This window comes from Trichoderma harzianum (genome assembly GCF_003025095.1).
Source record: "Trichoderma harzianum CBS 226.95 unplaced genomic scaffold M431scaffold_13, whole genome shotgun sequence".
Lineage (NCBI taxonomy): Eukaryota > Fungi > Ascomycota > Sordariomycetes > Hypocreales > Hypocreaceae > Trichoderma > Trichoderma harzianum.
The window spans coordinates 186,919-207,574 of record NW_020209261.1 but is presented as its reverse complement, the minus strand read 5'-3'; the positions used below and the strand labels follow the sequence as shown (position 1 = coordinate 207,574).

Genomic DNA, 20,656 nt, shown 5'->3' with positions numbered 1-20,656 from the left:
CCGTGAACTGATGCTGCCTTGTGAGTGACTTGTTGTTTTTTTCCCTGCCAAGGGGGTAGGGTGTAAGTGAGACACTCACTAGGTCCGAAGGAATCTTACTGGGGAGGCAGGAGGTGCTAGCAATGGCGGAGAAGTGTTCCGATCCTACACAGAAACACTTGCATTCCAAGGAGATAGCAATCGGGTATGCTGCGAGGGGGACGTTGCTTTCCCTCTTCCGCCGTATGCCTGTCAATACAAACAGAGTCCGACGAGTGAGCGGCTGGTTATCGGCGATTGGGGAGAAGCCAAGAGCGGAGGAAAGAGCATCAAGTTTCCAAAATCGACAAGAAAAGAGCTCTGCTGAGCACGAAGAGCTGATGTCAACCCCAGAGCCTTGCAAAACGTGATTACTGGCGTGGAAGATGTTGAACTAGTAGTGTGCGACGAAGAATATCTCGTCATGAGGTTTCACTACAGACCGAATCCAGCAAGTTAGCATTCTTCGTATCCCAGTGCTAAGTCAATATCAGGTATTGGCGATCAACATAAGCTGGGACATGCATAGCGATGCGCCAATGCAAGGGAGAATGACGCCGAAATTGGCCATCGGAACGATCAAAACATACAGGCAGTAACGTGTGAGTTGATGGAACCTGAGTACCGCTGCGTGTATCTAACAGCAGTGGAGTTATTGTGGCGAGATTCGCTGATGCGCACGGGCTGTTTGTCGTCAAGAAGATGAATATCAGTAGTGTTCTATAGCAGAACTCAGAGCAGTAGTCTAGTCGATGCGATGATAGTACCAGTCCGAAAGGGAACGAGAGGGAGGTGTGGGCATAAACACAGCAGAGACAGCAAAACCAAGCAGATAGAAGAAGGGCGAGCCACATATGCAGGTAAGATTGGGGAGAGTCAAGGTCTCAGGCTTCCACTTAGATACTGCTGTCAAAGTGGGAAACGAGGTAGATGTAAGATGCGAGAGGCGTTTCTTTTTGAAGGCCGGATGGTACCTGCGAGCCGTCTTCTCGACGGCAGTTGATCGGCGCCAAACAGAGCCGGGTACCAAAAGGCAGGATGGTTAGGGCGATGTGAGCGTGAACGGGGGGCAAGGGAAGGGGAGTTGGGGGTTTTGCGAGGCAGATGGGCCAATCAATGAGACCTTGGAGGGTCTGATTGCTTCCACAAGGGCAGTCTCCCTTGGGCGGCGGGCACGTCAGAGAGAGGTGCCACCTCAGGGAGAGCATAGCGACTGACGGGGCTATAATTTCTTCCTCTTATTCCCTTGTGGACGCCGGTTATCGCCAAGCCCAGGTTCATAGGGGCCTGCGAACCGCAGCGGCAAAGGCAGGTCGCATTGAGCGGAGATGGCTCTGACGCCAACAGATAGATCAGGCTTGTCTGAAGATACACAGAAAATGCTCGGATCGGATCTAACAGCATCGCATCTGGGCAGGGCACCTTGAACAGCGGCCGACCATGGGTGGTTGTGGGTCTGAAAAAAGAAAAGAAGAAGCACGCGCATCTGGGGATAGCAGGGATAGAGAAAGACCATGACCAAAAGCGACAGTAGCCTGTTCTCTTCGTCCTCTGTCCTTTGGTATGCCAGATTTGCACATCCAAAAGGGTGGAACCGGCAAGGATGAAAGAGCAATGGGCCAGAGCGGGCAATGGGAGGGGGTGTAGTGCACAAGGTGCCAGATGCGCGAAGCGGAGCTCGGCGATGGTCTAGGAGAGGACGGGACTCATACAAGCACGGTAGCCCTATACCGACAGACACCATAAAGGGTCGGATGGGAGAGGATGGCCAGCTATGGGCGGGTGCTCCATATGGGAACTGATCGCTGGGTCCCTTTCCGTAGGCGCGGTTGCATTAGAGGCTGTCATCATGCATTCACCTTTTTGCAACCCGCAATCTCACTTCCTCGAGCCTCTCTGACAGGGCTTGTAATGTCCGCTCGTATGCCAAGGTCGTGATATAGGAGGTCGGGGCAGTGACAAGCAAAGACTCGGACAATCCCGGCAATGGCCGTGGCATTGCTATCCCTTGCTCCAAAACACCAATACGCAGAACGCAATAAGATTGTAGTAAAGTCAAAAGTCACCAGCTCACCTCGGGCTTGCGGGCGCCAAGAGCTCTCTGGGCTCTGAATGTGGCCCTGTATCGGCCGTAGAATGCTGAAGTTGCGTGTAAGTCGTGACGGCCGCTACTGCAATTAAGCTACTACCGGTCCAGGTATACACTGCGGGCTCTCTCGCTCTCGTGTCGTCTCGACTTGCCGGGTGTGGCTGTATCCGTCTATCCTAGCTCTCTCCCAGCCCTGTTGTGGTCAGCAAAGGCCAATGATTGGTGTTGGGTCGTGGTACTCCAACAAGAGCACAGCCAGAGCCAGAGCCACTTGGTCGGGCTTTGGCGGCGGGTCACCGGTAGCGGTGGGCCTCGGCAGCACCGCATTGCAGCATTGTAGCATTGCAGCGCTGGCTGGGAAAGGGATCAGCGGCCAGGAGATGCACTGAGATCAGAGCTGGGGAGTGCTCTCGCCAGGCCAAGCTTAGCGCCCATCTGCCACCTGAAGACCGGCTCAGCGGGCTACGAGAGCAGGGATCCGAAGATGTTCAAGCGCCTCAGCTGGACAGGGATGACCCTGGGCACTCATCTGCTTGCTCAGGTCGCGGCAGGGCAGTACCTGTACGAGTAGTACGAAGTACCTGTATGAGCACCAGTACTCCTTTGGTACTGGATCCTCCGGAAGCTGAAGTGGATTATTCTCATCGAGAACTTGATACTTATGCGCATCGAGGCAAAAAAGGGATTGGGGAAGTGGCTCTGAGCCTCGCCGTTAAGGGAGAAAAAGAAAACGCTCAGCCTGGCGACTTACCCGTAGTCTGTGCTCCAGACTCCCTTGGCAGAGCCACCGTTTATCCCTTGGAAATCTACCTGACAGGCAATCTAGCAATCGGCCTGAGCTAAGCGGAGCGGCCGGCAGCGTGCCCGGAGGGAGTTGCAGCGTTCTGACGAGGGGTAGTGTGATTCGATGTGGTGTGCAATTCCTGCGATCGGAAACTGTCTAGGGGAGATCAAACCCAGCCAAGGGTCAAAGAGGATTTTTCTATGCCAAGATCGGCGGCAACAGAATTTCACCCCTCTCCTGTTTGGTATCGCCGTCGTCGGCTAATGATTGTCGCTTTTTCCCTAATCACATCCATCGGTCAACGGCTTATCACCCTGGAGTGCGGGCGAGATCTGTCATTGTGATATCTGCATCACTTCAACCGCAGCAGCAGGGGGACGATGAACGTTCAATTAGAAGCATGCGTCCACGCCCCGCCGTCAAAATGACATGCTATCCAAAACCTGCTGCCTGTTTTCACCTGTGTTTCTGCAGCTTGTTTCAACTGCACGGACCAAAAGGTAAAGGTAGACCCCTTGACAGCACCAACATAGACATCGGCTTGAACGTTCATTCGCCCAATGGTAGATTGGCCAATCTTTTCTGACTAGCTTGCCTCTCCGATGTCTTCGGCACATCAATGGGATGGTACAGTAGGAATAATGGAAAGGAAACGCGTCGAGGAATAACGAGCTTTGAAACAATACAGATTGTAATGGGCATGTAATAGACATCCTGGGCGAGAGAGAAGAGAAAGAAGCAGACATACTTTGGCGGCTTAGAGTTCTATGGCGGATATACCACTGCAAAAGTCTCGCTCGTCCAGCGATTGGCAGCCTATTTCGCGCTTTCTTGTTGTCTATCTAGGTAATAGTAAGAATATTAGTATAAGGTGAGGCATCTACTCATGTTGATTGACGCTCATGTCTCACCTATTCCCTTTCTTTTTAAACTCTTTCCCTGCCGTCGCGCTTACTGGAGTAGTCACCTGGATATTCGACGCTAGACAGAGTTGTATTGGGAGATAATCGTTCGTAGAATGATAGGAATGGTTCTAGACACAATGTTGAGATTGCCTGGCAGCGAACATTTTATACCCGTAGCCCTCTTGACTTTGCGAAACCTCATTCATCGCCAATCCAGCAAATGGGCGTGTAATGAGAGTCTACCGCTCTCCCATAGATGAATTCAGGTACCTCTGAAGCATATCGACGATGCATGTGTGGAGCAATTGGGTGTACATCATATCTGACCTCAACGGCCACCAAACATAGCGAGCGATGTGATGGGTGCAACTTAGCGGTAAATAGACCCAACATGTACCTGCCATGTGCACAACGAGGAGACAACACTGGCCATGGAAGTCTTCACTTGAGCTCCCGCTCTGGTGAGAAGACTACAAGCGGACCCTAATCTGATGTTGTGAGAGGTGTGAAGAGCATAGTCGAATTTGACTACTGGTGCCGCTACCACGGTGGAAGGGTGGCACGCGGATTCGCATCCGAGGATGTGAATCCATGGCAGGGATATGATAAGGTTCGGTCCTGCGAGCAGTCGGTGACTAGTCCCACGAGAGCGAGGCAGGCATCCAGAACATCGTATACGAGCACTCGTCGTCAAGGTGAAGGAGAATCGACCAGGCACGGCACACGCATCGCTGAGCACGAATGCGCCACTTCGGCTCTTGAAAACGGGCTGACAAGTCCAAGTGGAATTTTGCAGTCACGGGTCAGCCATGCCAGGGACCAATTCGCAGATCCCAGCACGAGAAAAGAGGGCTAAAAGGGAGCTGGCTCCTACTAATCTGGGTTCGCGCTCTCTCTCGGTGAATGCGGAACTGCTAGCATCATAATCGAGCGTTCGTAGCGTGAGCCCTGAGCGTGGAGAATCGCCATGTCAGGGCGGCAGTTGGAGCTCGCGCCGTCTCTCGTCCTGACCCGCGAGAGGGGAGTGTGGTGACGATGGGCGTCCAGAGTGAGAGTGAGAGCTGGAGGGGGCGTATGTGCAGCACGGCGATCGACACAGGGGACGGGGACTCGGGCACCTGAATTTGCAGGGGCCTCGTTAGCCCAATGACGGCGCGAAGCTTGCGCGCTTGTAGCGACGCCGTGCTCAGTCCAAGATGGAGAGAAGAGGAGAGAAGGGCGTCAGACAGACAGACGGTGATTGCAGGTGAAGGAGAGGACAAGAGAATCGCAGAGCTTTGCCGTTTCGGAAGATGGTAGGCGAGCAGCGTGGGCGGTGGGCAGGCACTTGCCCGGCACAAATGAATTCCAGTGAGCTCTAGGTTAGCACTGCAGCGCTGGGGAATGGACGACAGGTGCTGCATTTGTACACTACCACGATACTTGGAGCGCCGGATTATTGCTCTGAACTTTATTGAAGGTAGAGACATGCATCATGAAGATGGAGCTTCACGCTACGGGCCTCAACATAACAAGCTACTGTACTCTGAGAGTGGTGGCAGCTCTGCTGGTAGGCTAGTGGGCTCGGTAGCATAGAGGGTGCTCAGCTCATCCCAAGTTCGGAGATGCAAGCACTACACTCATTAGGAGAAAGATCTATATCAAAGTAAATGCAACTATTTACTTATTCAAGATAACACGCAAGATCTGGGGAAAGTGTTCTCACCAGGATCAAGACCGGGGATGATGTCTTGCAGAGTACATGGATGCATACACGCGAGTCTCTCCTCATAGGGAAGACACCGAGCAGTAACATGTGCTCCTTGGACGCTTCATCCCTCCATCCCTCTATCCCAGCTTCTCAAGGATCTTCACCTACCCTGTACGTGTACGCGAGCACATGCAAGTGTTGAATCACAAGCAGTGGCGGCTTTTGCATCCACCTCCACCATGGAACCATGAAAGACAGACATCTCCACGATCCCGAGCACAAACACCCCCCTCCCACGCAGACGGCCGCGGCGATGAAGCAGATACCCGAAAAGGGGGGTAAGTCGTCGGTCTCTGGCGTCAATCCGTGTCTTTCCCTCATTGTCTGGCTCTCAACCATGCCTCAATCTGGTAAAACCGTCGCCGTCTGACATTCTCTGTCTCTTGTCGCGCCTTGTGTATCCCCATGGGCACGCCAACCCCCTCCCCCCAGCTTCGTGCTTGATGCCACTATACCGCTGCTCTTCTGCCTTTATAGTACTTCGTATGCTCCGGCCAAGGCAGTAAGCGTCAATGAAACCGCACCGGGCTTCCATCTCACACTGCCAGCAGTTAGTACATGTATGTGGCACCTGGATGCTCCCGAGGGCCATCCACACGGCTTCTCCACTCCTCCCGAAAAACCTCCCGCGACAAAAGTCACCTCCTGTTGCCAATCATGCCGGCCTGTTGCCATTCCACAACGTTTATTTGTCTAACCCTCCACGAGGCAGTGCGAGCAGGACAGTTCTCTCCTTGCCACGGGCTCTGGGTCCGGGTGGGCGGCCTCAGCTGGAAACTGCTCACTCGCCATGAGGAAACAGGAACGCCATGCTCGGGATTGTAACACACTGCTGCGTGGCCATGCGGGCCGTGTTTCTTACCAACCCTGGAGCATCCGTTGATGATAGGGCCAAGATTATGGGGCGCCCAGGCTCTCAACGAAGAGGAGGAGACTGGATACACTAGGGGCTATCGGATGGGCGAAAGGATCGAAACCTTACTTGAACCGTCATGGCTGGCCAAGTGCATGCAGTAGGATGCAGATAGAATGCTATAGGAACCCATTCCTACAAAAGTAATGCGTGTTTGTCGTTGGTTGGATGGCCGGTGGTGCTAACGAGGCCGGGGTTGCTCAGCTGGGAGGGCGCTTTAGCATTTGCTCTATTGACCAGTAGCTCTGCAGACATCGTCTACGACGCATCACACTCGGATTATAGATATGATGACTGATTTGTTATCGTCAGCAGCGTTATGCCACATTTGTGCTTTTAGACTTCAATGTGGTATATTGCCGATGGCCCCACGAAGCAACTGCGTGCTATATATTGCCACACTAGTGAGATAGATACATAGGAACCCCCCATTTGCAAGACAGTTTTAACGCTCTGTATTATCCATGAGTACATATACGCTTTACTTTTATTCGTTAGAGAGCATCAGCGCTCGCTGTTGTAGTGCCCATGGTAATGCATGTGGAGGTGGTGCTCACACCTTACACTCACTTGTAGTGGGAAATCACCTTCTTTGAATACTGCGACTGACTGTGTAGAGTGCACTTTTCATCCGGTTCATATCTAAATATATGATACTGTCTCAGCTTCTTCTTCACATTTCTTCGTCTTTCTTCTTTCAACCAAGCAAGGCTATTGATAGGAACCCTCTCGACACACGGAGCGTTGACAGAATAAAATCCAGATTCCTTGTATAACCACCCCTCCAACGCTTCTCCACGCGAGAGCACCAAAACCGCTTCTATTCATATCACGGCAGCAACCCGAAATCCTCGAGGCGAGGGCATGGATGAGGAAATACCAACATGGATGAGGCTCTTTGCCCTCTACAGATCATGCACATTGAAGTCGTACGCACATCTTTGTACGCAGATCTCGCGCGCTCCCTGGCGCCCACTGTCTGATTGGCACGCTGGCCGTCCTGCACCTTGCATGTCCTCCCAATGGGGTGGATTGGCTGGTGTTGTACCGGTGCGCCGGGTCGGACAGTGCCTGTGTCATTGGGGGCATTGGGAAGATCGCTAGGAGCTGGAAAAAAATTTAAAAAAGAACGATGGGTGGTACCGAATCGCGAAAGGGCGGGCGAGTTCTGAGCCAGTGCGAGTGAACCGTCACACCCGAAAGAGAAGAAGGATGAGCAAGGTCGCCCTCCAACCGGCCGGTCTGTCTGTCCCCCTGTGCCGACCCATGCTGGAAGTGTCGTCATGATGCCTGGGAATGTACGTTTAAACTAGCCCGGTTGTGGGCATAATTCATCGGCATCAATTCTCCCTGGGCCAGTCGTGTTTTGATGTTTCCAACCTAATCTAACCTGAAGGCTGGCGGCCTTTGGTAGGGGCAAGGAGGGAGCTTCCTCGCACTAGCAAATGCTACTGTCCAGGCCTAGGACGAATCGAGATTTGCGGTAGGAATCGTAGATCCCTGTCGACCCAATTCCATTTTCGAGAACCCTTGCATCGATGGGGTTTTGGTGCTTGTAGTGGGTGGGTGGGTGGTGGGCTAGCAGATTGCTTTCAGGGGGTGGATATCCCGCCCAAGCTGAAGTTGAATGGAGCTGAAGGCTTGGGAGAGCGTCAACATTCACTTGTTGGTCATACACTGACTCGATCCCCCCCGGCTCTAGCTGAAGATGAGAAGGGTCCCGAAAAGCGCGATGCCGAGGCACTGTTTCGCGGCACACGACCGAGGGGACGAGATGCCCAAAGAATTCTCACGTACAAGTCCCAGTATATGGACAAGGACATGTATTACCCCACTTTGCATGCCGATGACAAATTCTGGTAGTATAGCGCTGGTCGCTTTTTTTTTCTGCGGATTACAAGGTACATGGTGTAACGAATTCTTCTGCTTCTGCTTTCTCTCCTCGAGCTCGCTCTTAGTAGCTGATGTGGCCTTGCTTGGTTCGCGTCAAAGCCCCAGTCGACATGAGTTTCCCCATTGGGAATGCTTCTACGGGTGTACGGGCACTCGTAGCATCAAAATCCTCCGTGTTTTGAAACCACAGACGAGAAGGACCTGCTAGCTGATTCAAACTGTCGCAGCCCCAACCGAACAGCCGGGAAAATGGTCTTGACGAGGCACAGCTTACATGTATGCAACCATCATCTAAAAAAAGGGAGCTGGGGGGGAGGACAGAGAGAGTCAACATAACCGCCACCGTTGTACGGCATGAAGCTCCAGTCGTCTTAATTAACAGCTGGGGGTGGGGAACCGTCGAGGTTGACTCGCTCTTTTAACCGGACCCGTTCGGCGACCAAGATGCAGATATACGAAGCACATCCCCTTTGTCACTCTTGCATCTTTCGCCTGTTCGCAGAGGCCTGTCCGTGATTTGACCTACCACGTGCCGGCGCGAAAAAAGAGGCGCTTAGATCAAAGGGCTAGTCAACATCCCGGCCGCCCAGCCCTGAAGGCCAAGCTTGTCCTCGTCGCCTATCTTGGGTCCCCGGAACGCTGTTTACGACAAAGTACGTTTCCTCATCTCTCTTCCCCCTAGGGTCCTGTCCCCATGCGGGTGCAGTTCCTGCGGCCGGGACGCCTGCCTGACCACTCGCAATTATACATCATCTCCTGCATCCGTGGTATTGTCTCGATCCTGCAGCATCGCGGCCGGAGCCAAAACAAGCTGAAGGTGTTGCCTTACATTGCATGCTGCCCCCTCACGCTTCGCCGAGATTCTGTCGGTCCAGAGACAAGATAGCCTCACGAGTATGTATGTACGTACGCATCTGTAACATCTCATCAAGATTTGAGCGTGCGTGCGTTGTGGCTGGAGGGCTATGTGACGCCAATCCTGTAGTCACCGATTTATTGGTTGGGCAGCAGGCCCACCCCTCCCGTTAGTTTGCATCAGCCGCATCTTACAGTAACTGCTGTGGGTGGTGTTGGTTGGGAAGCAACAGCGAGTATGAGAGAGCAATGGGTATAATCCACAACAGGTATCGTAATGCTTTGTTATGCAAATAGCTGAGCTTCATGTTATGTACATGTATACTACACGTGAAGATATTATTACTCCGTCCGTCAAAAGAACCTACATTGAAAGTGTATCCATGACAGAGAGGAGCGGGGGAGATTTACATATCAACAGATGAAGAGGAGGAGGGGTGCAGCAGCAAAAGGGGATATCGACTATTCCCGCGACACATTAGTTACGTATGCCTAGTAGTGACATGAGATGAGAGATTGTGATGCTGCGTCCCGGTTGGGCATATCATAGACGGGACGCTTTGACTTCTCGCTCCATGCAACGTTCCTATTGGCAACGACCCGGCTGGCTAACGCAGCTAGCCCGGCCCTCTGCGGCCCTTGGGATGAAGAATCCGTGCGCAACCATACGCTCGGGAGGGCTTATATCCGGCATGGATGATGCAGTCTGGATGCAATGGACAGGTGCAATCTCCATCGCCGGCAGCTTGAGGCATACACATACGCGTAGGGACCAACCATACTCGTAATGTGGAAGAGTTCCCACACTTTCGGTATGTGGGGAAGCAGCTGACTATTACCATGCAATCGGGCAAATTCCGACATCGATGGAGTTGAGGCTTACAAGTACGATACGAGTCCATCACGATGGTGCTTGTGTGAACGGGAATGCTGACGCGGCTCTGCTTTGTACAGTGGATTAGAGGAACCAAGCTGTGGTGAGCGGATGTATGGTACCCCCAAAGTGCCCCCAATCTTTATACGTGTTAAGGTTGTAGTTTGGCATCAATTCAAGACATGTATCTATTCTAATCAATGATATCATGGTTCCATTCCAGGTTGAGACAATCCCAATAGAGCTACTAATAAACATGAGGTATCATGTTCGAGATGGGCAGCGCAAACAACAACTCGATTTGGACGTTGAGCTTCCAATTGATGCCCAACTACCTCAATCGTACAGGGTAGCCCAAGATATGCACTTGGCGCTTGGATTTACTCATCGTCGTCATGTCTATGTCCATGTCCGGACCTCTGCGCCCGGCACTCCGGTCAAGTGGAGGCCGAGATACCACGTCTTAGAGCCAGTTCAAGGTTCACTCTTAAGCATGCCAAGAAAGCGGATCACAATTCCTTATCCCGGTGCTAGCATCTTCCCAGTAGGTTTACTTGGCATCAAATTCTCCGTTTCGCGGATAAGAAATAGGGCTGATATAAGCCAGCATCGTGATGGATCTAGGCTGCTCTACGGCTATGAGAGAAATAACATCGGTCGAGAGAGCCTGGTGAACTGGCCCATGAACAGTATTCGAGCCTTCATTCTTCTCTCGGAACTCTCATAAAATGGTAGTGACTACCATGTGGCAAATCGCGTCCTTCAATATTGATGCCGTTGACTGGGCAGAGCATACATGCACTCATGATAGGGGGGGAGCCATCCCAAAGAACCTGGAACTGCAGCCCCGTTCCCCCGTAGCGGGCCATCCTTGAGTAAAAGGATCCCGATGCACGAAATGTGGCTGCTAGTATTCAGTTAGACTGTGGGCAGTACCCATACATGGACAGGTGGGAGCCCACAGGCTATACCCGAAGAGATGAGGACGGTGCTATGCAGTTGCAATGAAGGCTATCGAATCAACAGCCGCGAAAGACGCTCGTCATATATCATATCAACCAGGAAATATGATATATTGGCTACATAATCCGCGTGTGCTGGGTACATCTTTTGGTCCATCATCGGCCCCATTACATACCTACATCTCGAGGCAATGTCACTGGTCGACTGGACTTCTGCCGCAACTATGACGGTGATGGGTCCGGTATTCTCATCCGTGCCGCCTTTTGACTACATCCCGGCTCAAATAGGGATCGAGACTTGATTGAAAGATGATGAGCAAGGAAATGTGACTCTATGCTGCAGGTATCTTGCAAGGGGGTGCGTATCTTCCCAACCCATATCGGTTCACTGATGAGACGGCTTTGTTATCACAGTTTATAGAATAGTCTACCTTTGACAATACAGATTAGGACGAAAACATGGTTGGCTCTGCTGTGTAGTATCGGTATGTACAAGCCGACGGGCATCTGTTGGTCTAGTACCTAGCAGGGAGACCGCGGCTGTGCACGTCTCTTCTGCAGGGAGAGAACGGAGCTGGGACGTGTTCAACGCACGGATCTGCTGTAGGGTTTGTCACACACATGCAGATACAAAGATGCTCGCGGAGTCCATTCTGCGACAGCCGAGCACTAACACTCAACATCTAGAGTAGGACGGAGCCGATATATGCGTCTCACGTAAGGGACAAACAATAGAGACGGGGGCTCATGAAGAAAATGGGAATTAGTTTGATGATGAACACGGTCCTCGTCAAGTCTCACTCTGAGCAGAGTACACAGATCGACAGAGACGATACCCCGTACAAGTAGATAGCAGTTCATGTGCCGTCCGATATCGTCGTTTGAGAGATATGCCGTAACTCACATGGCTCCTACGACAAAGGTCATGTCTTCCACCCACGAGTACTGTCCGCTTCAGATGTACAAGCGTCCTCGTGACACCCTTAGACACATCATGGGATCTCTTCTCTTTTTGCACCAACCAAGCACCTCGGGCTCCATTCCGGGGGAGAGTGATTGGACACCGTCGATGGGGGCGGGGAGGCATTGGGTCAGAATTTGTCACCCTCTTGGTCTCCCATCTGCTTGGCACCATCCCGGGTACAACGATAAGAGTGCTTGTACAAGTATAGAGATGGGAGCTCCACGGGGAAAGATCGTAGGATTCTCTGCGTCATTAGTACAGCCTCTATTACGCCGTAGACACAAAGTACATGTACGTGGTTGTACTCTATACGGCAGGTCAAGGTCACCGCAAAGCCGTAGGCAAGTTGCCCAAGGCAAGGCAGAGCGCATATCGCCCCCATCGGCGGTAGGCAAGGAAGGGGGCAAGAATGTCGGCCGCCGCTCGTCGGTCGTAGGAGAAGCAAGAAGCAATACATGAAGGATCGAGCCGGGCGGCGCCTTTGGCGGGCTTAGAGAAGGATAACGCCGACGACCAAAGCTCCTCTTTCAAGCTTCAATTCTTCCCCCCATGTTAAGACTTGGCATTTTCGGCCTTTGAATTAAAAGCGCGAACCAATACTCGTGCAATACGGACGGGTAACCAGGATATGAGGAGGGGTCTGGTGCGGACTGGGAGCGGCTCGAGCCTGCGCAAGAGCACGTAATGCCACGACTACCTGCGCAAGCAAGTACCTGCTACCTGGTCCAGAGTACCTCCATCTGGCGTGCGTAGGCTGGGGGCCTTTCCGGTGAGGCGTGGAGCGCGCGCGATCTTTTCGTCGTGATCGTGGGCTCGTGGGCGGTAGACAAGCCTGTGCGATCCTTGCCGCGCTGCGGATGACGACAAGGGACCCCTAATTGCTCTAGCGCAGGTCGCTGGTTGATGTTGGGACCAGGCCATTGGTATCCGGCTGTGTATGATGACTTCCGCATCGTGCTGGCAGGGGTGGGATTGAAGGCAGATGATCGCAGGGGGTGTGTCGTGTTAGTGAACAGGGGGGCTAGGGGTGTGTTGAATCATTGAGGGCCGGCAGTCATTGAAGTCTCTACGTCCATCTCGCTGCCTGTGGATACTAATGCCCTCCCTTCAGTTGAAGGGAGAAGGAGAGTAAGTGAGTGTGGGAAGCCCCAATGAGTAAAGGGCAATACTACTACAACTCTCACTATACTAGTCATGTCTTGCCCTACAGCGGCCTCTGCCGCGTCCGAGCGAGACACGGAACTGTCAAACAAGGCCAGCGCTTGTCTCAGAGAGCCCACTGGCACTTCTCTGGTCCGCAATACAGGACGGACGGCGGCCATAAGGAGACTCTTGGAGGGAGAGGCACGCCGTAAATGGCGATACGAGTTGACTCAGGGCATCCCAATTGGGCCCGTGAGCATCCATCTCTGGAAATCCAGCCAGCCACTAGACCAGAGGCAGGCCCTTTTGGTCTCTTTGGACCTGTGGTGTCTCGCCCTTTTGTCACGGCTTGATGAGAGACAGAATGGGGTAATCTTGCATGCTATGAAGAACATCTGGCGGTGAATACGATCCGGAGACCTCCGTGCGGCCCCGGAGGATTCTTGACGGCAGGCAGGCAACCATCACATACATACATGGTGTAATATCGACGAACCATTTCGCATGTCATGTACCCATGCCTACAAAGGGACCAGACGGATCGAATACCAACAGGAATGCTTGTACTACCTCGGCCGCCGCCAAGGGAGCGAGTGGTGACCGTCAAATTCCATCGACTAATAGCCCTAGTTCAGTGATTGCCAGTCCTAGTCTACGGGGCTTTTCGCGTCAAGCTTTTTTCACCTTACTGACCTAATGTTCTCACAATTAATGTGAGGGATGGGGGGGAATAAGCGAAAAGCGGCTCGCGAAGTTATTTCCTCCGCAATAAGCATCGGCGACGCTAAACTTGCTAGTTGGATCTCTCCGACGCCATCCATCTATTGCTGGGAAGGGGGAAAAGGGCATCCTAGAGATGAATTATGGAGAACCCCGTATCTCCTTGTAAGCTGGCAAGGATGCCTGAGATGATTAGATTTCGCGTATTCGTTAAGAAGCCGGCGAAAAGGAAGGGTAGAAACTCTCCGTGCTTGTACGGTGACATCTTATTCGGTGAAGCTCAAAATGAGCCTCGTTATTTCAGCTGGGGAGCTCTCCCGAGTTCCTCGGCCCCCGGATCCGCCTCAAGCGCGCCTGAGTAAAGTCCGATATAGAATTGGATGCTTGCTGATATGGGAGAGTACACGTGAACAAGGTTCCGAAAGGGACTCCTAATAAGCATCGCCCAGAGCTACGCCACGTCAGGTAGAGGCAGGGAGGGCATGTAGGGCGTTTTGGCTTAGGGGCAACGGCAACTCCATAGGAGTTTTCGTCTACCGATGACTACAGAGGATTTCATGTTACATGCCGACAAGGCCAATGGGCCTCGGCCATGGTGAAAGTGATGGGGGTACTTGACTGTATCACCCTTTTCGGGTGATGAGAGGTGCGGATCGAGTCAAGATTCGACCGTGAATCTTGGTGGCGTTCTTTGTGTTATTCGTTGTGCTACGTGGCTTGAGTTGGTTCATTCAATAGCCACGGAGCCAAGGTTTGGAACTTCCAGTTGCATGTAAGCGGCAGCCGGTGAAACTGAAGAACAATTCTTGAAGTGACCAATTGAGTATTGCTTCATCAACTCCATCAGTATCAACATAGGTCTTGTTAGACGAAGTGTCTGCTCAGCAGATATGCGAAACTCGCCGGCGGTCAAAGCTGGGTAAGTTTTCTTGGGAGTGACAGAAGGTGACTATGGTGGTAGTTGACACGAAACTTCTGCTGCAGTTGCAGCTGAAAGTTTTCAAATCGGCCCAGAAATCATTGTGGGATGTAGTTTACAGAGCACTTGCGTATAACGATAAATGCTGTTAATAGAAGTATATCAATATATATTACTGGGAATATTTGGGCTACAGAATTCTCCAGCGTCTTCACTGCTGCTCGGTAACATTTAATAATTATAAACTGTATTCATTAATTTGTTTCATCGCTTTTTGTACAACAGTCTTGACGTCCAAATACACATGTTACCAACATCTCTCGCTTCAATCTAAGTTGCTACAACCAGTCCTTCCTGCAAACCGCGAATGGCCACCATGGCTCCCCAAGCGCCCGGATCAGGTGGCAGCTCCTTGCTCTCGTTCGACACGCCAACATAAGTTGCTCTGCCCAATCTAGGTTTCATCGTCTTGGTTGCGTCTGCTCCATCCTCAGCCGCCTTGACGCCGCTGTTAAAGCCAGACTCCCCCATGACCGCAGCGAAGGGGATGAGAGTATCCATGACGGTACGATCGCCAACCTTAGCTGGGGTGTACCGCCGGAGGTTTTCGAGGGCAGTTCCAAGAGCAGCGCCCCAGAGAGCGACTGGGTTCTGGGCCAGGCCAATATTCTTCTCAACAGCTGCGCGCAAGGAGACGAAGAAGATGCCTAGGATGCCGCCTAAAGTACCGCCCATCTTGCTCTCCACAATGTCTTCGAGCTCAAGGAGAACCTTGACGACTGATCCAGCCTTAGCAAGCCCAGAGTCAAGTGCCGTGAGAAGGGATGTGGCACCAGTCTTGAGCGTCTCTCCACAGTCTCCGTCGCCCATTACAGTATCCCACTTGGTCAGGTCAGGCTCGGCCTTGATAAGAGCTTCACAAGCATTTCGAAGCATGCTTTCCAGAAGAACAGGATCGATAGCCAAATCCCTTCGTTCATCAACTGTCTTGATCTCCTCCTTTGGCGGCCGAACAAGTTGTTGCTGTCGAGTGCGTCGATGAGCCTGGGACCCAGCCATGGATTCCCAGAACGTGGTTGTCCTGACGTCAAAGAAGGACTTGATTTCTTCGACAGAGTAGCTGCAGTTCTTTGCTGCCGCCGTGACGTTGATGACGGATACGGAAAATGCAGGAGCGTTGAGAGATGTTTCGAGAAATCCGGCACATATCCGAATAGGCTCAATCTTCCAATCCCTTGACAGCTGCTCCAGGAGTTCGTCCACCAGTGCGCCCATCTCCAAATGTGACATGCCGCCAAAGTTGCTGACAAGTAGCATGACTTCATCTCCAGTGGCAAATTTCACATAGCCGCGCTCAGGGTCCTTTTCATCTAAACAGTGCCTTAGAATTTGTCCGATAAGTTCAGACGCTGATGGCGCGGGTGATAGCTTCTTATAGCCGGGTTCATTGTGAGGACCTGTGCCGAGTTCAACCTCGTTCTCTTGCAGCATGCCGTGCTCTGCGCGACCCGGAACGTGGCAATGGTCTAAAGTTGCTGCAATAGACACAATCTGCTGTGAGAATGCCACTCCGAGGTTGTAAACTTCATCAAGAGAGCCTCCAGCCCCAGCGGCACCACCCATGACCTTGAGGACACCAATCTGACCAGCCAATCCTCTGCGACCAACCATGCTTCCGTTCTTGCCAACGGAAACATCGTCACCGCAAATGATGGTCCGGCAGTTGTGGCCCTTGGCGTTGGCCTTTTCGTTGGCCAGTCCAAAATGTAAGCAGTCACCAGTGTAGTTTGTGATGACTAGAATGGTGCCCTTGTCACTCGGGACAGCGTCAACTGCTGCAACGATTTGCTTCGTGCTGGGGCTAGCAAAGATGTCTCCTTGGACAGAAGCTGTCAGCATATTCTTGCCTACATAGCCGGTCCATGCTGGTTCGTGTCCGGAGCCGCCTCCACTAATCATAACCACTTTGGACTTGTCATAGGTTGTGTCGTACACCACTCTGTTAGTTTCATCCAAGCTCAGAGACGGGTTATAGGTGATGATGCCTCTTAAGGCCTTGTTGACGAGACCGTCAGCTGAATTGAAGAGATGCCTATTTGACATTGTGTGGAGGTTGTGCTAGAGTTCTAGGGGGGATTGAGCGTGCCGTCCGATTGGAACACAACAAGGACATGGGCAAAAGCAGAGGATATAAGCAGAATGCAGGCTACGAAGACCACCACACTCCCACCTCACTCCTACATCGGAGCTCCTCGGCTACGGAAGGACGAAAAAAGACTTCCATATCATCGTGATCTCACCCAAGCACCTGTACCACCCACATCCAGCGTCTTTGTGGCCAAGGAGGTCGAGAACCATGATTTGACGTTACCCCGTAACTGCTCCGCCTCCACACCAACAAGCTCGACTGTAAAACGACAGTATAAAAATACACCTTCTCCGCATTTTTACGTTTTTCTCCACTGCTGTAGACCCTGAAATCCAGAGCTATCGAGTTGGCCCTGCGTGTTCAAGCTTCCCCGTTTGCCCTCCCCGTCTGACCCCAATCGGATTTCCTAATCGGGAAATACCGAACATATTAGCCACGGAGAGCGATGCTGCTGTTCAACTTGAGAGGCAGCAACCCCGCAAATACAGCAGTCTGGATGAATCCGAGATGTAATTCATGGAATAGGAAACTCGGATGGGATGAGGATTAGTTGGTGTGGGGTTGTTGGGTGAGCAGAGGCGATGTCAGTTGACCGACTCTCGGATGCGGCTTGAAGCCATAAAGACATGGATGAAGCTCGTTTCTTTGATCACTACTGAGATGGCTAAAACTTGCGATTCTTGGGAAAAAAGAATTCGAGTTTTGGTCTCTCTGATTACTTTTGTTTTTGTCTTCTAGAGTTCAACGCCGATTCACAATGGCACCAAAATGGAGGATCGCTATGGGCTGCGATGTAAGTGCATCTATTTTACACGATCGTTCTTCGAACCAAGATAAGATGAAGCTTTATCGGAAAGAAGACATTACCATCATCTATATCATAGATATACTATACTTTAATTATGTAAAAAACCAGCTCACCAAACTAACACCAATGGCTATCGCACAGGACGCTGGCGTCAGCTACAAAAACACAATCAAAAAGGACTTTGAAGTCGATGCCCGGGTAGGCGAAGTCATCGACGTAGGATCCGACGAAACTTCCGACAAGACACCTTATCCTCTCCGGGCCGCCGCCGCCGCTCGCCTCGTCGCCGAGGGCAAAGCTGATCGTGCACTGCTTATCTGTGGCACCGGCCTAGGCGTCGCCATCTCGGCCAACAAGGTCAAAGGCATTCGGGCGGTCACAGCACACGACAGCTTCAGTGTCGAGCGCAGTGTCAAGAGCAATAACGCACAAGTATTATGTATGGGAGAGCGGGTCGTTGGGTTGGAAGTCGCGAGGAGGCTAGCTACGGAGTGGCTGGACTACGAGTTTGATCCGTTAAGCGCGAGTGCTAAGAAGGTGGAGGAGATTGGACAGCTGGAAGTGTAATAATAGAAATGATTAATTGTGTAATTCCGTTTCGTTCAATTGGTGCCCATAAAGGGGCAGATGTGTGTAAGAGACTGGAGGTTCGGTAGAAAGTAAACTGGAATACTGGATGCGGCAACGCTGCACATGCAGGGACAATCCGAGCCTGGAAAACATTAAACTTGTTTCAGCAAAGGCAGAGAGCACTAACTGATTTTGTGGCGTTGGCAAATACCGAGCTATAACGAGGCACTGGTGGATAAGAATGAGAAATGAGCAAGTCTCGTGGGCATGGCTGCTTTGGTGTTTCCGACGAAATGTTCATGGGACCCAGCCTATTTGGGCGAATCGGAATCTTGTAAGTGGGAGTAAAAAGTTCGAGTCGTGTCCTCGTATACATTTCTTGCTGGTGTAAGCACACCCGCAACCGGAGATGATGCCAAATAGCCGCCGCCTTACCGGCATCCCAGAAGTGGAATGGACGGGACGGAAGCCGGTTGCGCGGGGGAAGTTTTGCTTGACCCGCTCGGTGAGGCGGCGTGGGATGGAATAGCTTGGATCTTCAGAAGCTTAGCTCTGGATTTGTTTGTTTCTGCTGCAGCTGTTGTTGCTTCTGTTGTTGTTTCTAGATAGATATTGTTGTATCTGGCCATCGCTACTTTGACAGTCGTGCATCAGCAAGTCCGTTTACAATGTCCAATCCCACGCCCAGGCGCCGCCTCGTCGGCCTCTCTACCAAAATGTATTTTTCTCTCCAGCGAACAAGAGACTTTACGGATAGCTTCATTTCCAAGCTAGCAGCTGTGCCGCAAGAGCTCTTGTCTAACATCGACATCTTCATTATCCCCGACTTCATATCCCTTACCAACACAATTGCGCAATTGGAATCAAGCCCTGTTCCCATATGGACCGGCGCTCAGGATTGCCATTGGGAAGACCAAGGTGCTTTTACCGGCGAAGTCAGTCCATCAGTGTTAAGCAGTGCAGGCGTCAAGCTCGTGGAAGTCGGACATGCGGAGCGAAGGAGGATTTTTGGTGAAGATGATGCCATGGTTGCGAAGAAGACTGCGGCGGTAAGTCGCAATGGCATGATACCGCTGGTGTGTATTGGAGAGAGGACTCATGGTGACGTGTATGCTGCTGTCGATGAGTGTCGCGTGCAAGTTGACGCCATTATGAGCTCTGTGGCCGATGAAGCAGAGGTTGTCCTGGCCTATGAGCCTGTTTGGGCAATTGGAGCCAGTCAACCTGCTGGAGAGAAGCACGTCCTCGATGTTGTTTCTGGGATTCGAGGCTTAGATTCCGTCAAGACGAGGACGGGGACAACGAGAGTGCTGTATGGAGGCAGTGCAGGGCCAGGGCTCTACGAGAAATTGAAGTCCGGACTAGACGGGTTGTTTCTGGGAAGATTTGGACACGATCCGCAGCAGTTTATCAAGACGATACAGGAAGTAGCTGAAGCGTGAAACTGAGAGGATGCCTTGTGCTTCTTTGTGGACGGCTGCAGGTCTAATTACGAGCTGGATATCCTACAATCCATTTCTTTAATACTGGGCTATAGACTGAGGATAAGCTTGGCCCGTGAGAGCTAAATAAAAATGACATCAACCCCGTTATTGAGTCTGAGCTCAACAACTTGGCAAAACATTCAGTTACGGGAGTTTTTCATCTGGCGCCCGTATCTTGAATCCTTCAAGCAACCCATTCATTCAATTCAGGTTTAGGGCATTCTCCAGAATACACAATACGAACCCTCAACCCACATATTCCCACATCATAATCTCACTTCTCGCATCAATCCTCAATACAAGCAACATCCCACGATAACAAAATTCTCTCAAATCGCTAAACCGGGTCGTGACGGGCCAAGCCCGGATACCCCCGGCCCATTTCCGCCCGGTTGACGTTGTGACAAGGAGCCGACATCGCCGTCACTATGATATTATCGAGAGCCGATCGACTGTCATTTACCCCTCCTTTGAGACAAGCTTTAAAAAACTCGAGTATAAATTGAGGGTTGAAAATGGCGCAGAGCTCGAGCTCTTTTTTTTCCTCTTCTCACTACGCAACAAATCGTTTCTCGATAAAAATAATCGAATAACAAATCCAATTGAAAACCAAAAGTATTTAGTGATTTAATTCATAGTTTGTCATTGACACAAACCCGATTGAATCATTCAATGCATCTAACCATGGCCAGGTACCAACTTACATCATTCGGTACACCTCATCCAGTCGCCATGGCGTCTTTCGGTGGTAGTCCGTCCAGACGGGATCATGTCTCTTCAGGTAATGTGTATCGCATGAGCCGGTGCCCGCTCTCTCCTTGAATTCACCAACAGGTCTCTCACGTTACTCTCTCTA

General features: G+C 51.7%; 9 protein-coding genes across 9 annotated transcripts; 4 read left to right on the top strand and 5 right to left on the bottom strand.

Moving 5' to 3' along the window:
* Positions 1–443: 443 nt before the first annotated feature.
* Positions 444–1,056, bottom strand: M431DRAFT_244374 (hypothetical protein). The gene has a single exon (XM_024913736.1). It carries the CDS (start codon positions 870–872, stop codon positions 498–500), a length of 375 nt encoding a protein of 124 aa, XP_024770380.1. The 5' UTR covers positions 873–1,056; the 3' UTR covers positions 444–497.
* M431DRAFT_244375 (hypothetical protein) lies at positions 1,057–2,042 on the bottom strand. The gene has a single exon (XM_024913737.1). It carries the CDS (start codon positions 1,760–1,762, stop codon positions 1,241–1,243), a length of 522 nt encoding a protein of 173 aa, XP_024770379.1. The 5' UTR covers positions 1,763–2,042; the 3' UTR covers positions 1,057–1,240.
* Positions 2,043–4,616: 2,574 nt separating this feature from the next.
* Positions 4,617–5,326, bottom strand: M431DRAFT_511624 (hypothetical protein). Its single transcript, XM_024919696.1, has one exon. It carries the CDS (start codon positions 5,197–5,199, stop codon positions 4,717–4,719), a length of 483 nt encoding a protein of 160 aa, XP_024770378.1. The 5' UTR covers positions 5,200–5,326; the 3' UTR covers positions 4,617–4,716.
* A 1,689-nt stretch (positions 5,327–7,015) lies between these two features.
* Positions 7,016–7,815, bottom strand: M431DRAFT_511623 (hypothetical protein). The gene has a single exon (XM_024919695.1). It carries the CDS (start codon positions 7,742–7,744, stop codon positions 7,289–7,291), a length of 456 nt encoding a protein of 151 aa, XP_024770377.1. The 5' UTR covers positions 7,745–7,815; the 3' UTR covers positions 7,016–7,288.
* A 2,474-nt stretch (positions 7,816–10,289) lies between these two features.
* On the top strand, positions 10,290–10,947 carry M431DRAFT_540625 (hypothetical protein; the record flags this gene model as incomplete). The annotated part of the gene is made up of 1 exon (XM_024921075.1): positions 10,290–10,947. The coding sequence occupies one exon, from the start codon at positions 10,290–10,292 to the stop codon at positions 10,806–10,808; it is 519 nt and encodes a 172-aa protein (XP_024770376.1). The 3' UTR covers positions 10,809–10,947.
* Positions 10,948–11,820: 873 nt separating this feature from the next.
* On the top strand, positions 11,821–12,516 carry M431DRAFT_511621 (hypothetical protein). The gene has a single exon (XM_024919694.1). It carries the CDS (start codon positions 11,948–11,950, stop codon positions 12,464–12,466), a length of 519 nt encoding a protein of 172 aa, XP_024770375.1. The 5' UTR covers positions 11,821–11,947; the 3' UTR covers positions 12,467–12,516.
* A 2,567-nt stretch (positions 12,517–15,083) lies between these two features.
* M431DRAFT_150741 (hypothetical protein) lies at positions 15,084–17,009 on the bottom strand. Its single transcript, XM_024912824.1, has one exon. It carries the CDS (start codon positions 16,890–16,892, stop codon positions 15,120–15,122), a length of 1,773 nt encoding a protein of 590 aa, XP_024770374.1. The 5' UTR covers positions 16,893–17,009; the 3' UTR covers positions 15,084–15,119.
* Positions 17,010–17,695: 686 nt separating this feature from the next.
* On the top strand, positions 17,696–18,313 carry M431DRAFT_498824 (hypothetical protein; the record flags this gene model as incomplete). The annotated part of the gene is made up of 2 exons (XM_024917736.1): positions 17,696–17,731; positions 17,888–18,313. 2 exons carry the CDS (start codon positions 17,696–17,698, stop codon positions 18,311–18,313), a joined length of 462 nt encoding a protein of 153 aa, XP_024770373.1.
* Positions 18,314–18,892: 579 nt separating this feature from the next.
* On the top strand, positions 18,893–19,787 carry M431DRAFT_511619 (hypothetical protein). Its single transcript, XM_024919693.1, has one exon. The coding sequence runs from the start codon at positions 18,985–18,987 to the stop codon at positions 19,756–19,758; it is 774 nt and encodes a 257-aa protein (XP_024770372.1). The 5' UTR covers positions 18,893–18,984; the 3' UTR covers positions 19,759–19,787.
* Positions 19,788–20,656: the final 869 nt, after the last annotated feature.

Bases quoted from the DNA above. Each gene is read 5' to 3' on its own strand.
- M431DRAFT_511619 (XM_024919693.1), top strand. From the start codon at position 18,985: ATGTCCAATCCCACGCCCAGGCGCCGCCTCGTCGGCCTCTCTACCAAA.
- M431DRAFT_511624 (XM_024919696.1), bottom strand. From the start codon at position 5,199: ATGCAGCACCTGTCGTCCATTCCCCAGCGCTGCAGTGCTAACCTAGAG.
- M431DRAFT_150741 (XM_024912824.1), bottom strand. From the start codon at position 16,892: ATGTCAAATAGGCATCTCTTCAATTCAGCTGACGGTCTCGTCAACAAG.
- M431DRAFT_244374 (XM_024913736.1), bottom strand. From the start codon at position 872: ATGTGGCTCGCCCTTCTTCTATCTGCTTGGTTTTGCTGTCTCTGCTGT.
- M431DRAFT_244375 (XM_024913737.1), bottom strand. From the start codon at position 1,762: ATGGTGTCTGTCGGTATAGGGCTACCGTGCTTGTATGAGTCCCGTCCT.
- M431DRAFT_511621 (XM_024919694.1), top strand. From the start codon at position 11,948: ATGGCTCCTACGACAAAGGTCATGTCTTCCACCCACGAGTACTGTCCG.
- M431DRAFT_511623 (XM_024919695.1), bottom strand. From the start codon at position 7,744: ATGACGACACTTCCAGCATGGGTCGGCACAGGGGGACAGACAGACCGG.